Source organism: Homarus americanus, unplaced genomic scaffold (assembly GCF_018991925.1).
Source record: "Homarus americanus isolate GMGI-L3 unplaced genomic scaffold, GMGI_Hamer_2.0 scaffold5589, whole genome shotgun sequence".
Taxonomy (NCBI): Eukaryota; Metazoa; Arthropoda; class Malacostraca; order Decapoda; family Nephropidae; genus Homarus; species Homarus americanus.
In genome coordinates, this window is record NW_024736650.1 from 1,774,733 (window position 1) to 1,791,156 (window position 16,424).

Consider the following 16,424-nt stretch of genomic DNA (forward strand, 5'->3'; position numbering starts at 1 on the left):
GCTTTATTGGGCTAATGAGATATATATATATATATATATATATATATATATATATATATATATATATATATATATATATATATATATATATATATATATATATATATATATATATATATATATATATATATGTATATATGTATATATATATGTATGTATATATATATATATATATATATATATATATATATATATATATATATATATATATATATATATATATATATATATATATATATATATATATATATATATATATATATATATATATATATATATATATATATATATATATATATATATATATATATATATGTGGACTTCAATATCAACATTTCTTATTTTTTTTTATAAAAGAATGGAATTCTATCATTATATCATATTGAAGTATTTCGATTAAGGATATCTTCTTGGAAACGTCTCTTAGAGAAATTGTTACGGATCATTATGATATCAAATTCATCTCCCTATCACAATTACCAACATTACCCACACACACCCTCCAACATTACCCACACACACCCTCCAAAATACACACACACCCCTCCAACACCACCCACACATCACACACATACACCCCACAGCACACACACACACACACACACACACACATACCCACATTACCCACACACACCTCCAACACCCACCCACACATCAGCACAGGCACCCTACAGCACACACACACACACCTCCAAACATCACCCACACACACCCCTCCAACACCACCCACACATCACACACACACACCCCACAGCACACAAACATCTCCAACCATACACCTCCCAAACAAGCACCCATACACCCTCACCATCACCACACCACACCACCACTCACACACCATCCACACCACCCACCCACACCATCACCGTTCATACCATCACCACACCATCACCACCCACACATCACACACACACCTCCAACCCCACACACTAAACCCCACACACACACACACACAGGAATTAAGATAGCAAGCATGAGGATTGAGGGTCTTATTGTATGACTGCATGGTAGTGAGTTAAATATCAGCTGTTGAGGAGTGCTTGGCAACACTCCTTTCCACTCCATCTGTCTAATTACTCTTACATTTTTTTTCTCACTTCATATTTTAAATTGTTATGTTATGTAATGTAATGTTGAAGGGCTACAAGTTTGCTCATTTATACTTAAACTTAACACAATCTCCCTAAAAATACTTTGTGTCGTGTTTATTCAAGACACTTTCAGATCGTGATTCCCACTAATCATCCACCCTACCTCCACCTGGCATTGCATCCAGTCAGATAAGTTACATGAGACCCACAGCTCCATGGGAGTGGAAAATACCAGTCTTTGCTGTAAGACACAGCTTCATTCATGCCCATATATAGATTTAGAAATTTAAATATACAGTACTCAAATTAATTGCAATCTTGCAAAGATTCCAGCAATGCAAGTTATATTCTGCTAAGTCAAGTCTGTTCCCAGACCCAGAAATAAAAATTTAGACAGATCCTCCAGTTTTTAATTTAAGAAAATGACCCTGATTTTCGACCTCAAATTTTTTTCCCAAAGCCCCAATTTAGGGAATTTTCTGGAAAATTTTCAAGCAAATTTCAATTCTGGCTATTGGAGAGTTCCGGGTTTGAGGGATTCTGGCTAACGGAGATATTACTTTTAATAGCATTAAATGATATACAGTACAGTACAGGGGTATATGTAAAAGAATATCCTCATGAGTTGTTTCCTTTTACAAACAGGTCAGTGTGTTCCTCCTCGTGCTGTATCCCAAAATCTCTTCAAGGATCAATACATAAGACCAAACAACTGTCCCAAACTTCTAAAAAGAAGGAGGGCTATTAATCAGGTGAGTTAGATCACGATATACCAATGATCTGTAAGATATGTTTTGTTTATGTGATGAATTCTATGGGGACCAAGGACCAGTGAAACAATAACAACAACAGCAAAATACTAAATGTGTCCCAAGAAAGTTTGATATTTTAGTGATTTTAGGCACAAATATTTACACAGTATTTATTGCCACAGTTAAAATATTGTTATGACCCTCCTCCTTTCACCGTTTACCCAGCTGTTCCTCCAGTCTCGGGTAATTCCCCGACTATCAGTATCAGTTTACAGACAAACAACGGGCCGGTAGATTTCCATCAGGTCACAGAAACACACCTGTGCACTGTAGGCTTCTTTAATAAACACTAATTCTTCACAACACCTCGAATATATAGTCAGCACACTACCAGTCTACAGTTCCTTAGTCTTCTCATTTTATATTTGCCACATCACTTCCATAATACTTCACAACAAATAATATTGTCTTCAGTTGTTCTGCTAGGCTTATTCTTTACACTATGAACAGAAGAGATCGACTGACCGACTACTAGGCAGCCCGCGGCCACTTATATGCACCTTGTCAGATGCTTCTCGAACATCCTAGAATAACCCAGGGACACCTGGGAGATTCTAGAACTTTCTACTCTGATCGAGGCTTACATTAATAAGTAAATCATAAAAAAAATGATGCAATACATTCTAGAATATTCTAACATAATTAATACATCAATATATACATGAAAATTTAACTATATTTGCCAAAATAATTGTTGCTTGAAGTAGAAAATAATCAAAACACCTAGTTTACAAAATTATTGTATGAAATTGTGCCTCGGCATAACAATATGTACGACTTTCAGGCGCCCTCTTAGTTGGCAATGCAAGGTCACTACTCCTTGAGGTAATAAAAAATTTTCCACATATTTACAAGTACTGTATACAGTATTAGTTAAAAATATGTATTGCAGACAATTAAGTTTTAATTAATTTCATACTTGATATGTATTTTAAATGAAGGCTACCTTAATACAGTCAAATGTATCAGGAATCACATTGCTTTTGGAAATTAGATAATTTTTGAAATTTTATATATCTACTCCAAGAACCCATACTGTATATACTGTACTGTATCCTGACAAAAGACGTCCATTATTGGGGATATTTTATACATTATTGAGAGGGTTTACAGTATGTACTGTATTTTATGGCACATATGATGCACTTTTTGTCTGAAAAATAACTAAAAAATAATAATCAGCCTGCATCCTACATGTATATGTGAAGTTACATTCTCCCGCAAGCTAATGAATCCTCCAGTTGCTGTCTCCAGTATTCTAAATTCTATCTCACCCAACTTCAGAATTAAAAATATGTTATTGCTTACTTAAACACATTATTATTATTACAGTATTACTAATTAAATAAAAATAATTATTGTAAATGTAAAAGTTCAATTTATAACTACTGTACTGATGATGATAACCTTGAGACGATTAACATCTGTACAGTAGACACCAAACTCTTCATATGTAGCTACGCAGTAATCTTTTCTGAACTCTTACGAGCATTACACTCTATTAATGCCATGCCTGAAACATTTATTTTTCAATCTACAAATGCCTGATACAAATGAAGATCTACACATAACTTTCTTATCACATTTGCATCTGTTAACATCACTGGAGGCATTGTAGCCAGGTTAGGCTGTAACCACCAGGTTACTGAGCCAAACCGTGAGGTGTTATGGTTGTTTTTCAACTCGTATTTTCGGGTAGATATACCTAACTTTATCCTTTTACTGTAAAACCTTGATAACTCGGCACATATGGGGCTCTGGCCTTGTCGAATTATCCCAAATTCCAACTTATCAAGGCACCCCCACCCTTACAAAAATACTACAGTACAATAAAAGATTATCGGCTCATTTATGTATACAGTGGTCCCTTGGTTAACGAGCACAATCCGTTCCAGCAGGTTGCTCGTTAACCGAAAAACTCGTTAACCGAAACCATTGTTTCAACGGGTTTTTGGGTAATTGGTTCCAGCTCACCGAAAATTACCTAAATTCAACAAAAAAGGTAGAAAAGTACACTTACTTTGAGGTGTGTATGTAGAAGGCTCCTGGATGATGGTGATGATGGGAATTAGAATGGGGGTGGAGGAGAAGGGAGAAGAGAAGGCATTGGGGTGGAAGAGAAGTCACCCCATGGCTCCATTTCACCCATAAAATTTTAGTTCTCTTGGTGTATTTCAAGATTATTTTCTTTAAATCAACTCTGCACTGCATTATATATTGTCAATATGTAAAATATATTTCAAAATGACCAATAATTTGCTTGGAAACACAGAAAAAAAGCGTTAAGTTGAAGAGAGTCTCAAGCAAGATGTTACCTCCACTGAAAACAGAGAGAGACTAATTCCTGTCTGGTGTGTTAACAGGCTGGATGGCACGCCATAAACTAGTTTCTTTACCTTCAATTATGTTCAATAATTGTTAAAATGATTAAAAAAGTTAATATTAAACTTTTAAAATTATTGAATAGTATAAACTTCTTGATATTTACTAAAATAGTAAGGAATTTAAGCCCTAAAACCGATTACTATATTGGCGGACTAATACTACAGCTGGTGGACCGCCAAATGCAAGCGAAAACATGTTGAAGTCGGCTCGTAAAAAACTCGTTAATCGAGGGATTGCTCGTTAACCGAAGTTAAGAATCTTATGGAAGGTAAATCGTTAACCGAGGCGCTCGTTAACCGACGGACCACTGTACAGTATTACCCCGCTTTACGCGGTTTCACTTTCCGCGATTTCTCATTTACGCGGTGCCTCGCCAGAACCGAACTTTCACTTTCCGCGGTGCATCTACTCATATACGCGGGAAGCGGCGCGGGCAGGATGCACACAAGGTCGCCCAGTCATCAAAACATTACCGAGTTCTTCACCCGCCACCCACCACAGCCGGACCTAAGTCAGTGATAGTGAGGATATGGACTTATATGGACTTTGAGGGGTTTGACAAAGAGGCCCTGCAAGCCTATGTGGTGGATAGTGATACAATTGATACAAGTGATACAGGTGAGGGCCAATAATCTGCCCTCTGCCTCGGAACCAACCCCCATCCCTGTGTGCCCAGCCATCTTTTCTACTAATGTAAGTGTTAAAAAACTAATATTATTGATATTTCTCTTAATTATTTATTGTGTGTGCATACCATCATAAAATTAAGATGTAATTTTTACTACAACGTAGGTATTGTGTCTGAAAAAGTGGAGTTTGGGGGTCGGGCCAGTCTCTATTGGAATTAATCCCATATGTTCTGTTGTTCACTTTACGCGGTTTTCACTTTCTGCGGTACCCCATGGGCTCAATTGACCGCGTAAATCGGGGTACTACTGTACCTTTTTTCTTTTTCTTTTTTCAAAAGTAACGCTTACCAGCACTGCAGGCGAAGAATGAAGCATTGTAGTAGGAGAGAGGCATGGTAGGCAGAGTTGTAAAGTAACTGAATAAATTTGCTCGAGTACCGTATATCTCGGCCTATAAGGCATCGGGGTGCATAAGACGGCCCCCCGAAATTTTCATTTAAAAAGTAGCTTTTGAGCTCTATTCGCTGTATAAGACCAGTACCCCAAATGTGACACTTACCCACTGACTCAGTAGTCCTTTACCAACCATCCTTGGTTTTTTAAAATAAGGCCAATTCACTTCAAGTAATGTCATCAAATGTTACCCGCTGGTGTAGTGTAAACACTAGTGACGTCACTGAAGTGTCTGCTATTTACCGGTAACTGGAACTAATGTCTGTGTCGAGTAAAATTTTTCCATTTACTTGAAATATATATATATATATATATATACCGTATATCACGGCCTATAAGGCGGCGGGGTGCATAAGACGCCCCCCCCAAATTTCCATTTAAAAAGTAGCTTTTGAGCTCTATTTGCTGTATAAGACCAGTACCCCAAATGTGACACTTACCCACTGACTCAGTAGTCCTTTACCAACCATCCTTGATTTTTTAAAATAAGGCCAATTCACTTCAAGTAATGTCATCAAATTATACCCGCTGGTGTAGTGTAAACACTAGTGACGTCACTGAAGCGTGGTGGGAGTGTTCCCTCGTCTCGGTGGTGTGACTATTTATACAACATGTGGTTCAACAGCAACCACTGTATTCTAATTGTGGTGTTTCATTAGGATTTGAGTGAAAAAGGTTACCAGTATGTACTTACTACATACATTTATTACACAAATATATATATATATATATATATATATATATATATATATATATATATATATATATATATATATATATATATATATATATATATATATATATATATATATATATATATACTGAATATACTATGTACAAAAAATGAATGTTCAATGAATTATTTATGGTGCATTAGGGTACTGGTCACTTCTGATGGGCTATAAATAGCTTTGTTATCTCCCCTCCATCTCACCCTGAGCCAGACGGAAGGGTCTTGGTAAATAACATGTTTGCTTATTTTCCATTTACTTTAAATAGATTTACTGAATTATTTGTTTTATTTATTTATTTATAATATACTGTAATATATTAAACACACTGTAATTATTTTCTTTAATTTATAAACTGTTTTGCGACAAAGGAATGTTCTCCAGTAGTGTTTCATTAGGATTTGAGTGAAAAAATATTACGTACTTACACAATTGTTCCTCTTACTTTGACAACACAACATACATACAGTATATTATTTCTCAGTTTTGATCTTTTTTTTTAATTTTTGTATTTATTTATAGTTAGTTACTTAAAATAAGGCAAATTCACTTCAAGTAATGGCATCAAATATTACCAGCTGGTGTAGTGTAAACACTAGTGACGTCACTTGAGCGTCTGTAATTAACCGTCGATAGTTTCAAGAATTAATGCACTCATTTACTGAATATTCTTTGTAAAAAAATAAAATTTAAATCAATTATTTATAGGAGATAAATATTATTATGAGTAAATATACCGATACCGGTATGCATTACTGACCACCTCCACGGCTAAAAATAGCCCAATCTCGGGTCACTTTGCCTTTCTTGTCTCCTCACTGGCAAATGGGGGGGGCGTGGGGAGGGGTGTGTGATGATAGCTGTGTTTATTACAGGGTATGTTAGACAGGTTTATAATACATTTTTATTATTTTAATATACCGGTAATCTTAATTTGAATCCAGCTTGCCAAACGTAAGTTTCAGTATAAAATAATTAGTGGTAAGACCTTGTGAGTGGCTTACGATGTTTTCATCACCACTCTTGACACACTAAACCACAATATTTAAGAGGTAAGAATTTTAAACTTGGTGGTTTAGACGACCCCCTAACTTTGGGCAGATTTTTTTAATGTTCAAATTTCGTCTTATAGGCCGTGATATACGGTATCTATATATATATATATATATATATATATATATATATATATATATATATATATATATATATATATATATATATATATATATATATATATATATATATATATATATATATATATATATATATAAAACAAAGAAGTATGTCTGTGTTTGTGTGTAATAATAATAATAATAATTAACGGTTAATTGAAAGAGCATGGCAGCCGGAAGGCTGAAAATATACAATTACATAATTGGGGAATGGGTCTCTTGATTTACAAATGATGTACAAGTAACATAAGTGATACAAATATGACATATAATAATTAGGTGTTGCTAATTTTTACAATGGTTGGGACTGGGCTGTTCTTGTAGCAATCAGTTCGTGCTCGTATGGGCTGGTGTGTGGCCAGGACAGTAGCTTGGGGCAATGCAGGTGTGCTCCATCCTTCAGGTTAGGTCAAGTGAAGCTCTGAGGTCAGGTCAGGATAGGTCAAGTGAAGCTGTGAGGTCAGGTCAGGTTAGGTCAGATCCAGCCACACTCAGTATTGCTGTGTTTTTGTGCTTTTCCTTCGAGTTAAAATTGCCACTTTTGTATATCACTTGTGGGTTGATCGTCAATCTTTGCACTGTACTGTTGGTGTGAGGATGTTGATAAATCCAGATGGGAAGGAGGAGATTGGGGAGGGGAGAGCCCGACAGACCGGGCTGGCAGCTGTCTCCATGATCAAGAGACCACGGCCGCGTTAGCGGGCAGCGCCGACTACACACGTCCTTACTCTATATATAGTGTGTGTGTATGTGTGTGTGTGTGTACAATATCCACAGTTTGAAAGATAACTGAAATTTGTGGTAAGGAGGTGCGGGTGGCCTAGGGGAAGGTCGTGCACTATATTTAAGAGGCTAATCACACGTTTAGGTTAGGTTAGGTTAGGTTATAAAAGCCACGAAGGATCTAATATAATAAACTTTAATAATAAGACTCTAATATACATGCATGCATATATATATATATATATATATATATATATATATATATATATATATATATATATATATATATATATATATATATATATATATATATATATATATATATATATATATATATATATATATATATATATATATGTATATGTATATGTATATATATATGTATATGTATATGTATATATATATGTAATGTATATATACAACAAAATATATGTACAAAAAATAAATGTTAAATGAATTATTTATGGTGCATTAGGGTACTGGTCACTTCAGACACAAAGACAGCTATAAATAGCCTTCTTTATCTCCCCTCCATCTCACCCTGAGCCAGAGGGAAGGGTGGTGGTAAATAACATTTGTTTGCTTATTTTCCATTTACTTGAAATAGATTTACCAAATTATTTGTTTATTTATTTAAAAGTCATTTACTGAATATTCTATGTAAAAAATAAATTTTAAATTAATTATTTATAGGAGATAAGTATTATGATCAGTAAATATATGGTATTACTGGCCACTTCAGACACAAAGACTGGATAAAAATAGCCCATCTCCCCCTCTTCTTACAGCTGCCAATGGGAAGCGTCTTGGTAATTAAATTTGATGTTTATTTTCATTGTTTGTCTAATTTATCATGTATCAAAGTAATATTACTAAAAATTGTGTAAGTAGTAGGCAGCTACCAAACAGGTAGATACTACCGCCTGGGAAGATATTGGAAGCATAATGTGTTGTCTAATGGTAGACCCTGCTGCCATATGGCATCACGAAAATTGTGACCAAGTCCCAGGTTCAGCGCTGACCTGACTTTCTGCCTCATTTACACACAATTGCAGTTTGAATTGTTCCTCTAACTTTGACAACACAACATACATACAGTATATTATTTCTCACTTTTGATCCTTTTTTTACTTTATGTATTTATTTATGGTTAGTTACTTAAAATAAGGCCAATTCACTTCAAGTAATGGCATCAAATGTTACCAGCTGGTGTAGTGTAAACACTAGTGACGTCACTTAAGCGTCTGTATTTAACTGTCAGTAGTTTCAAGAATTAATGCAGTCATTTACTGAATATTCCTTGTAAAAAATAAATTTTAAATTACAGTGACCCCTCGTTTAACGAACGCCTCGGTTAACGAAATTTCGGTTAATGAACTGCCTTCCATAAGGATCTTCAGTTCGGTTAACGAACAAAAATTCGGTTAACGAATTTCTTACGAACCGACCTCAACATGTTTTTGCTTGCACTGACCAGGCAACCAGCTTTAGTATCAGTCCGCCAATACATTAATCGGTTCTAGGGCTTAAATTCCTTACTATTTTAGTAAATATCAAGAAGTTTATACTATTCAATAATTTTAAAAGTTTAATATTCAATTTTTTTGTCATTTTAACAATTATTGAACATAATTGAAGGTAAAGTGACTAGTTTAATGTGCGGCATCCAGCCTCTTAACACAGCAAACAGGAATTAGTCTCTCTCTGTTTTCACTGGAGGTAACATCTTGCTTGAGACTCTCTTCAACTAAACGCTTTTTTGTGTGTTTCCAAGCAAATTATTGGTCATTTTGAAATATATTTTACATATTGACAATATATAATGCAGTGCAGTGTTGATTTAAAGAAAATAATCTTGAATTACACCAAGAGAGATAAAATTTTATGGGTGAAATGGCACCATGGGGTGACTTCTCTTCCACCCCAATGCCTTCTCTTCTTCCTTCTCCTCCACCCCCATTCTAAATCCCATCATCATCATCATCATCCAGGAGCCTTCTACATACACACCTCAAAGTAAGTGAACCTTTCTACCATTTTTGTTGAATTTAGGAAATTTTCGGTGAGCTGGAACCAATTACCCAAAAACCCATTGAAACAATGGTTTCGGTTAATGAACGACCTTCTGGAACGGATTGAGTTCGTTAACCGAGGGGTCACTGTAATTATTTATAGGAGATAAGTATTATTATCAGTAAATATACCGATATGCATTACTGACCACCTCCACGGCTAAAAATAGCCCAATCTCGCGGTCACTTTCCCTTTCTTGTCTCCTCACTGGCAAATGGGGGGGGCGTGGGGAGGGGTGTGTGATGATAGCTGTGTTTATTACAGGGGTATAATTCTCTTTTACGGTATGTTAGACAGGTTTATAATACATTTTTATTATTTTAATATACCGGTAATCTTAATTTGAATCCAGCTTGCCAAACGTAAGTTTCAGTATAAAATAATTAGTGGTAAGACCTTGTGAGTGGCTTACGATGTTTCCATCACCACTCTTGACACACTAAACCACAATATTTAAGAGGTAAGAATTTTATACTTGGTGATTTAGACGACCCCCTAACTTTGGCAGATTTTTTTAATGTTCAAATTCCGTCTTATAAGCCGAGATATACGGTATTGTACTTTATAACATTTTGGGGTATTTCATTTCCTCTTTAAAAAGTACACAAATTTTTTGTACCTTTATTTTTACTTAAATATGGTTTTCTCATAATTTTACTCCAATACAAATGAAAAACAGAAATCATTTTTCATTGCAAGTAAGCTAATAATATATTTTTAATTAATTCATTGATTATTAACCATAGTCAAAGAGTTGTGTGAGTGGAGCCATGAAGGGTATGGTGTGGGTGTGGGGTAACACCAAGTGGTCACATACCTAGAGGTCTTGTGACAGGGTGTCCACTGGTCTGGAAAACCTGGAAAAGCCAGGGAATTTTACAAAGAAACCGGGAATGCTATGTGAATTCAGTTCAACTTCAAAATATTGTTTATTTTGACAGCAATCTTGCCACAAATTAATGATCTACTATATAATTAAACTTTAAGGAACAAATTCCAGTAAATAACTCACTCCAATACTGAATTGTTTGTGTACCTGGCATATTTCATGTTAGCGATCAAATAATCAAATACAGGTGTATTACAAGTTATACCTACTAATTCTGCAATGAGCGTTGTCAGAGATGAATTATTCTTATAGTTAAGTGACTTTAAGTGGATTATTCCATATATTTATCCTGAGTCATATAGGTGGATCAGGAGTGTGATTTTTCACTTTTTGCTGGATTTCCTGCTTTTTTAGAATGTCCAGGTCAACCCACGTGAATCGCGCAAATCCGAGGAGAAAAATATGGAGGGGGGGGGGTCAAAGTCTTTGCTGATGATCATCACTAGCTGGTTCAATAAAATGGTCAGACAACTTTCTGTAACCAGTATCTAGACTAAGTACATTACAGGTACTGTACTGTATTTTATGGCATATAAGACGCACATTTTTTGTCTGAAAAATGGCGAAAAAAATCAGCCTGCGTCCTATATGTGAAGTTGCTATCACCCGCAAGCTAATGAATCCCCTCATTGCTGTCTCCAGTAGGCTAAATTTTACCTAACCCAACTCCAGAATTAAAAATATGTTATTTTTTACTTGAACACATTATTATTTTTAATTAATTAAAAAATATTTATTGTAAATATAAAAGGTCGATCTATAACTACTCTGTACCGCACTGATGACTACCGTATATCACGGCCTATAAGACGAAATTTGAACATTAAAAAAATCTGCCCAAAGTTAGGGGGTCTTCTAAACCACCAAGTTTAAAATTCTTACCTCTTAAATATTGTGGTTTAGTGTGTCAAGAGTGGTGATGAAAACATCGTAAGCCACTCACAAGGTCTTACCACTAATTATTTTATACTGAAACTTAAGTTTGGCAAGCTGGATTCAAATTAAGATTACCGGTATATTAAAATAATAAAAATGTATTATAAACCTGTCTAACATACCCTGTAATAAACACAGCTATCATCACACACCCCTCCCCACGCCCCCCCCATTTGCCAGTGAGGAGACAAGAAAGGGAAAGTGACCCGAGATTGGGCTATTTTTAGCCGTGGAGGTGGTCAGTAATGCATACCGGTATCGGTATATTTACTCATAATAATATTTATCTCCTATAAATAATTGATTTAAATTTTATTTTTTTACAAAGAATATTCAGTAAATGAGTGCATTAATTCTTGAAACTATCGACGGTTAATTACAGACGCTCAAGTGACGTCACTAGTGTTTACACTACACCAGCTGGTAATATTTGATGCCATTACTTGAAGTGATTTGGCCTTATTTTAAGTAACTAACTATAAATAAATACAAAAATTAAAAAAAAGGATCAAAACTGAGAAATAATATACTGTATGTATGTTGTGTTGTCAAAGTAAGAGGAACAATTGAAACTGCAATTGTGTAAATGAGGCAGAAAGTCAGGTCAGCAACCTGGGACTTGGTCACAATTTTCGTGATGCCATATGGCAGCAGGGTCTACCATTAGACAACACATTATGCTTCCAATATCTTCCCAGGCAGTAGTACCTCCCTGTTTGGTAGCTGCCTACTACCTACACAATTTCTAGTAATATTAATTTGATACATGATAAATTAGACAAACTGAAAATAAACATCAAATTTAATTACCAACAGTGTGTTTAATATATTACAGTATATTATAAATAAATAAATAAACAAATAATTCGGTAAATCTATTTCAAGTAAATGGAAAATAAGCAAACATGTTATTTACCAAGACGCATCCCTCTGGCTCAGGGTGAGATGGAGGGGAGATAACAAGGCTATTTATAGCCCGTCTGAAGTGGCCAGTACCCTAATGCACCATAAATAATTCATTGAACATTCATTTTTTGTACATAGTATATATATATATATATATATATATATATATATATATATATATATATATATATATATATATATATATATATATATATATATATATATATATATATATATATTTGTGTAATAAATGTATGTAGTAAGTACATACCGGTAACCTTTTTCACTCAAATCCTAATGAAACACCACCTGTTGTATAAATAGTCGGAACACAGCCACACCACCGAGACGAGGGAACACTCCCACCACCGATCGTCTCGTGTGAAGCAAGCGTATAAATGAAAGAAAATACTTGCAGTGTGTTTAATATGTTACAGTATATTATAAATAAATAAATAAATAAACAAATAAATCGGTAAATCCATTTCAAGTAAATGGAAAAATTTTACTCGATACCGACATTAGTTCCAGTTATCGGTAAATAGCAGACGCTTCAGTGACGTCACTAGTGTTTACACTACACCAGCGGGTATAATTTGATGACATTACTTGAAGTGAATTGGCCTTATTTTAAAAAATCAAGGATGGTTGGTAAAGGACTACTGAGTCAGTGGGTAAGTGTCACATTTGGGGTACTGGTCTTATACAGCAAATAGAGCTCAAAAGCTACTTTTTAAATGGAAATTTGGGGGGGGCGTCTTATGCACCCCGCCGCCTTATAGGCCGTGATATACGGTATAACCTGAGACGATTAACTTCCAAATGGAAGACACCCAACTCTTCAAAGGTAGCTAAGCAGTAACCATTTCTGAACTCTTACGAGCATTACAATATATTAATGCCATACCTGCAACATTTATTTTTCAATCTACAAATTCATGTTACAATTGAAGATTTGCAGATAACTTTCTTTTCACATTTACATTTGTTAACATCACTGGCAGCCTTTTAGCCAGGTTAAACTTGTCTCTGTAACCAGGCTACTGGGCCATGCTATTGTTTTTCAACTCGCATTTATGAGGTAGGTATACGTAACTTTCTTCATTTATTTTTACTGATATACTGTACATGTACACACCATCCTACATACATTTGGGAAAAAAGTAAAAGAAATAATTGTCCTAAGGGCAAACACATAAAAGGAATATACTTTTCTTTGCACACAAGTTAGCTGGCTTGGTGGGGGAGCGGGGGAGCTATTCCCCATAAAAAAATAATAATAAAAATGGCAATTGTTTTAATAATTTTTATTGGTATTGTTTTTATTTATTCCTCACATATAATGGTACTATATATATTATTTATCGATTTTATACAAACAGGGGGTCCCAGTGAGTCGGAACACATGCTGTGTAGTACATAACGTACTTACAAAACAATGTTTAAAATCCTACTATTTCAAAGCCCAAGTCCTTATATACATCTAAAATCACTTAATTTAAGACAAAAGAAGAAATAGAATGACAAAATACAGTAAATTAAAGTAAAAAGTAAGTCATCGGGTAAATAAAATTCTGTAAACTTCAAGTTTAACTGGTTCGTATTGACGGGCGTTCGTAAGTCAGGGACCTCCTGTATAGTACATTCGCTGTAGGCCAAAGTAGCATTCGTATTTTTTTCATTGTTATTGAAAAATTCAACAATAACTATGGCCCCTAAGAAAGTGTTTAGTATCCGTATAGGTGGTGAGAAGGTTAAGCCTAAGACCTTATCGGTGATCAAAAAGTAAGTGGACAGTACTTTGTGTACATTACTTTTTTAATTAATTTTTATTAAATAACATGCATTTCTTTCATAAAAATTGGATACATTGGTGTACTTTTTTTTAAATGGCGGTCTCTTTGGAAAAATTTGCACTAAGGTGGACAATCTCTCATCCCAGACACCCCTTCCCCCCAGTTAGTCCGCCTTAGCAAGGTTTTACTGTATCATGTGTCTGAGGTGTTTCCATAGGTGTGAGCTTATTAACGGAATTAATTTCGATTTAGCGAATTAGTTCACTGAATCAAGTGAAAAATAACAGAAAAATGCCTTCCACTAAATCGACAGCTCGTTATATCGGATTCCCTTTAAATCTAGAGTACAGTATACTGGTATTTAGGCATATGCTAGGATTTTACACTTGCAAAAATAAAAATTGGGGCAAGGAGTTATCAAATAAGTTACTGATCTGCCAAGCAAATGATAGGTTTTGTGTAACTGATTTTATAAAAGGTGATGCTTGAATAGAAAAATGTACATTAAACACCCTAGGTACCAGACACCTGAGTAACAATATGAATCTTGCAAAAAAATATTTAAAAAGTTGGAAGAAAAAAAATATTTTTGTATATTGCAGGTCATTGTTATTGCTGTGGGCGACACGGCTGGGACCACAGGGTCCTGCCAGCCCAGCCCAGCCCACAACACAACACAATAATACTGAATTACAAAGGATTGGAACCTATTCCCTTTTACTCATTGTTAAATCAACCTATAATTCAACCCAAGGTTTTCAGAAATACTAGCTATAATCTGATATAATTTTTATCAACACATCAACAAGACTTGGCTGTGACGACCACCACAGCAGCTGATGCTATTAACAGTGTAACCAACTCTGAAACTGAATTCCTCTGGTTCTCAAATTGTATGATAAATAAGATACTATACAGTCAACCCGTGCTTTACGCGGTCCACTTTACGCGTTTCCACGTTTACGCGGTACCCTGCCGAATCCGGAATGCTCACTTTCCGCTGTGCGTGTACCCCTTTACGCGGAGAGCGGCTGGCGAGCTGCGCCATTTTTGGATCCAAACCTCCCGCATCTCTCCCGCCATCCGTCATGTTGTGTAAGCGGCGCGAGTAGGTTGCGCAGTGTGTGTCTTTGTTGCGTTATCAGCGACGTCATATGACGTATCGGACTGTAATTGGGCCATGCATCCTTACCTCCCTCCGCTGCTAGCTGTGATTGGTTTAAAGTAATATGACGTGTCCACCCGCGGGAGGGAGGGAGGAAAGACGACGCTTGACCTAGCCGCTGCAGTTTCATCCCTCCAGGCCACACCGTGTATACGTGAATCCATTGTTCTGTAAAATGGCTTCCGCCGGACCACCGCCCCCAGAGAGAAACCTTTCCTTACCTGGGCCCAGCCGCCCTAAGCCAAAGAAGACACGACGTACCTTAAGCTACGAAATTAAGTATAAGATCATACAAGAGTTGGAGAAAGGAACAAGACAGGTTGATCTCGCGCGCCAGCATGATGTTAACGAGTCTACGATCAGGACAATTAAGAAGGATGCAGCCAAGATAAGGGAGCACATGAACATCACAAAGTCTACAGGGTGCTTCTATGATCAAGTATTGCCACAACCAGGTGCTTCTCAAGACAGAAAAATTACTTGTGAGCTACTTGGTGCGTCAGGCGCGACGGAACATGGCGGTATACACGCGCTCAGTTAAGGAGTACGCACGTGAACTGTATGCTGCAGTGTCACGAAAGATGGGAATTACAGAGCCCAAACCCTTTAATGCTTCCTCTGGGTGGTTAGAGATTTAAGAAGAGAAACAAGATCACCAATATC

General features: G+C 35.7%; 1 protein-coding gene across 2 annotated transcripts in view; it reads left to right on the forward strand.

The window, feature by feature from the left end:
* The window catches only part of LOC121872267 (neurofilament heavy polypeptide-like), a 106,181-nt gene that overhangs the window by 63,882 nt on the left and 25,875 nt on the right, over positions 1 to 16,424 (forward strand). For both annotated transcript variants that reach the window (XM_042374932.1, XM_042374933.1), the window contains exon 5: positions 1,737 to 1,843. In XM_042374932.1, coding sequence (XP_042230866.1) covers positions 1,737 to 1,843 — 107 coding nt within the window. The remainder of the gene's footprint in view (positions 1 to 1,736; positions 1,844 to 16,424) is intronic.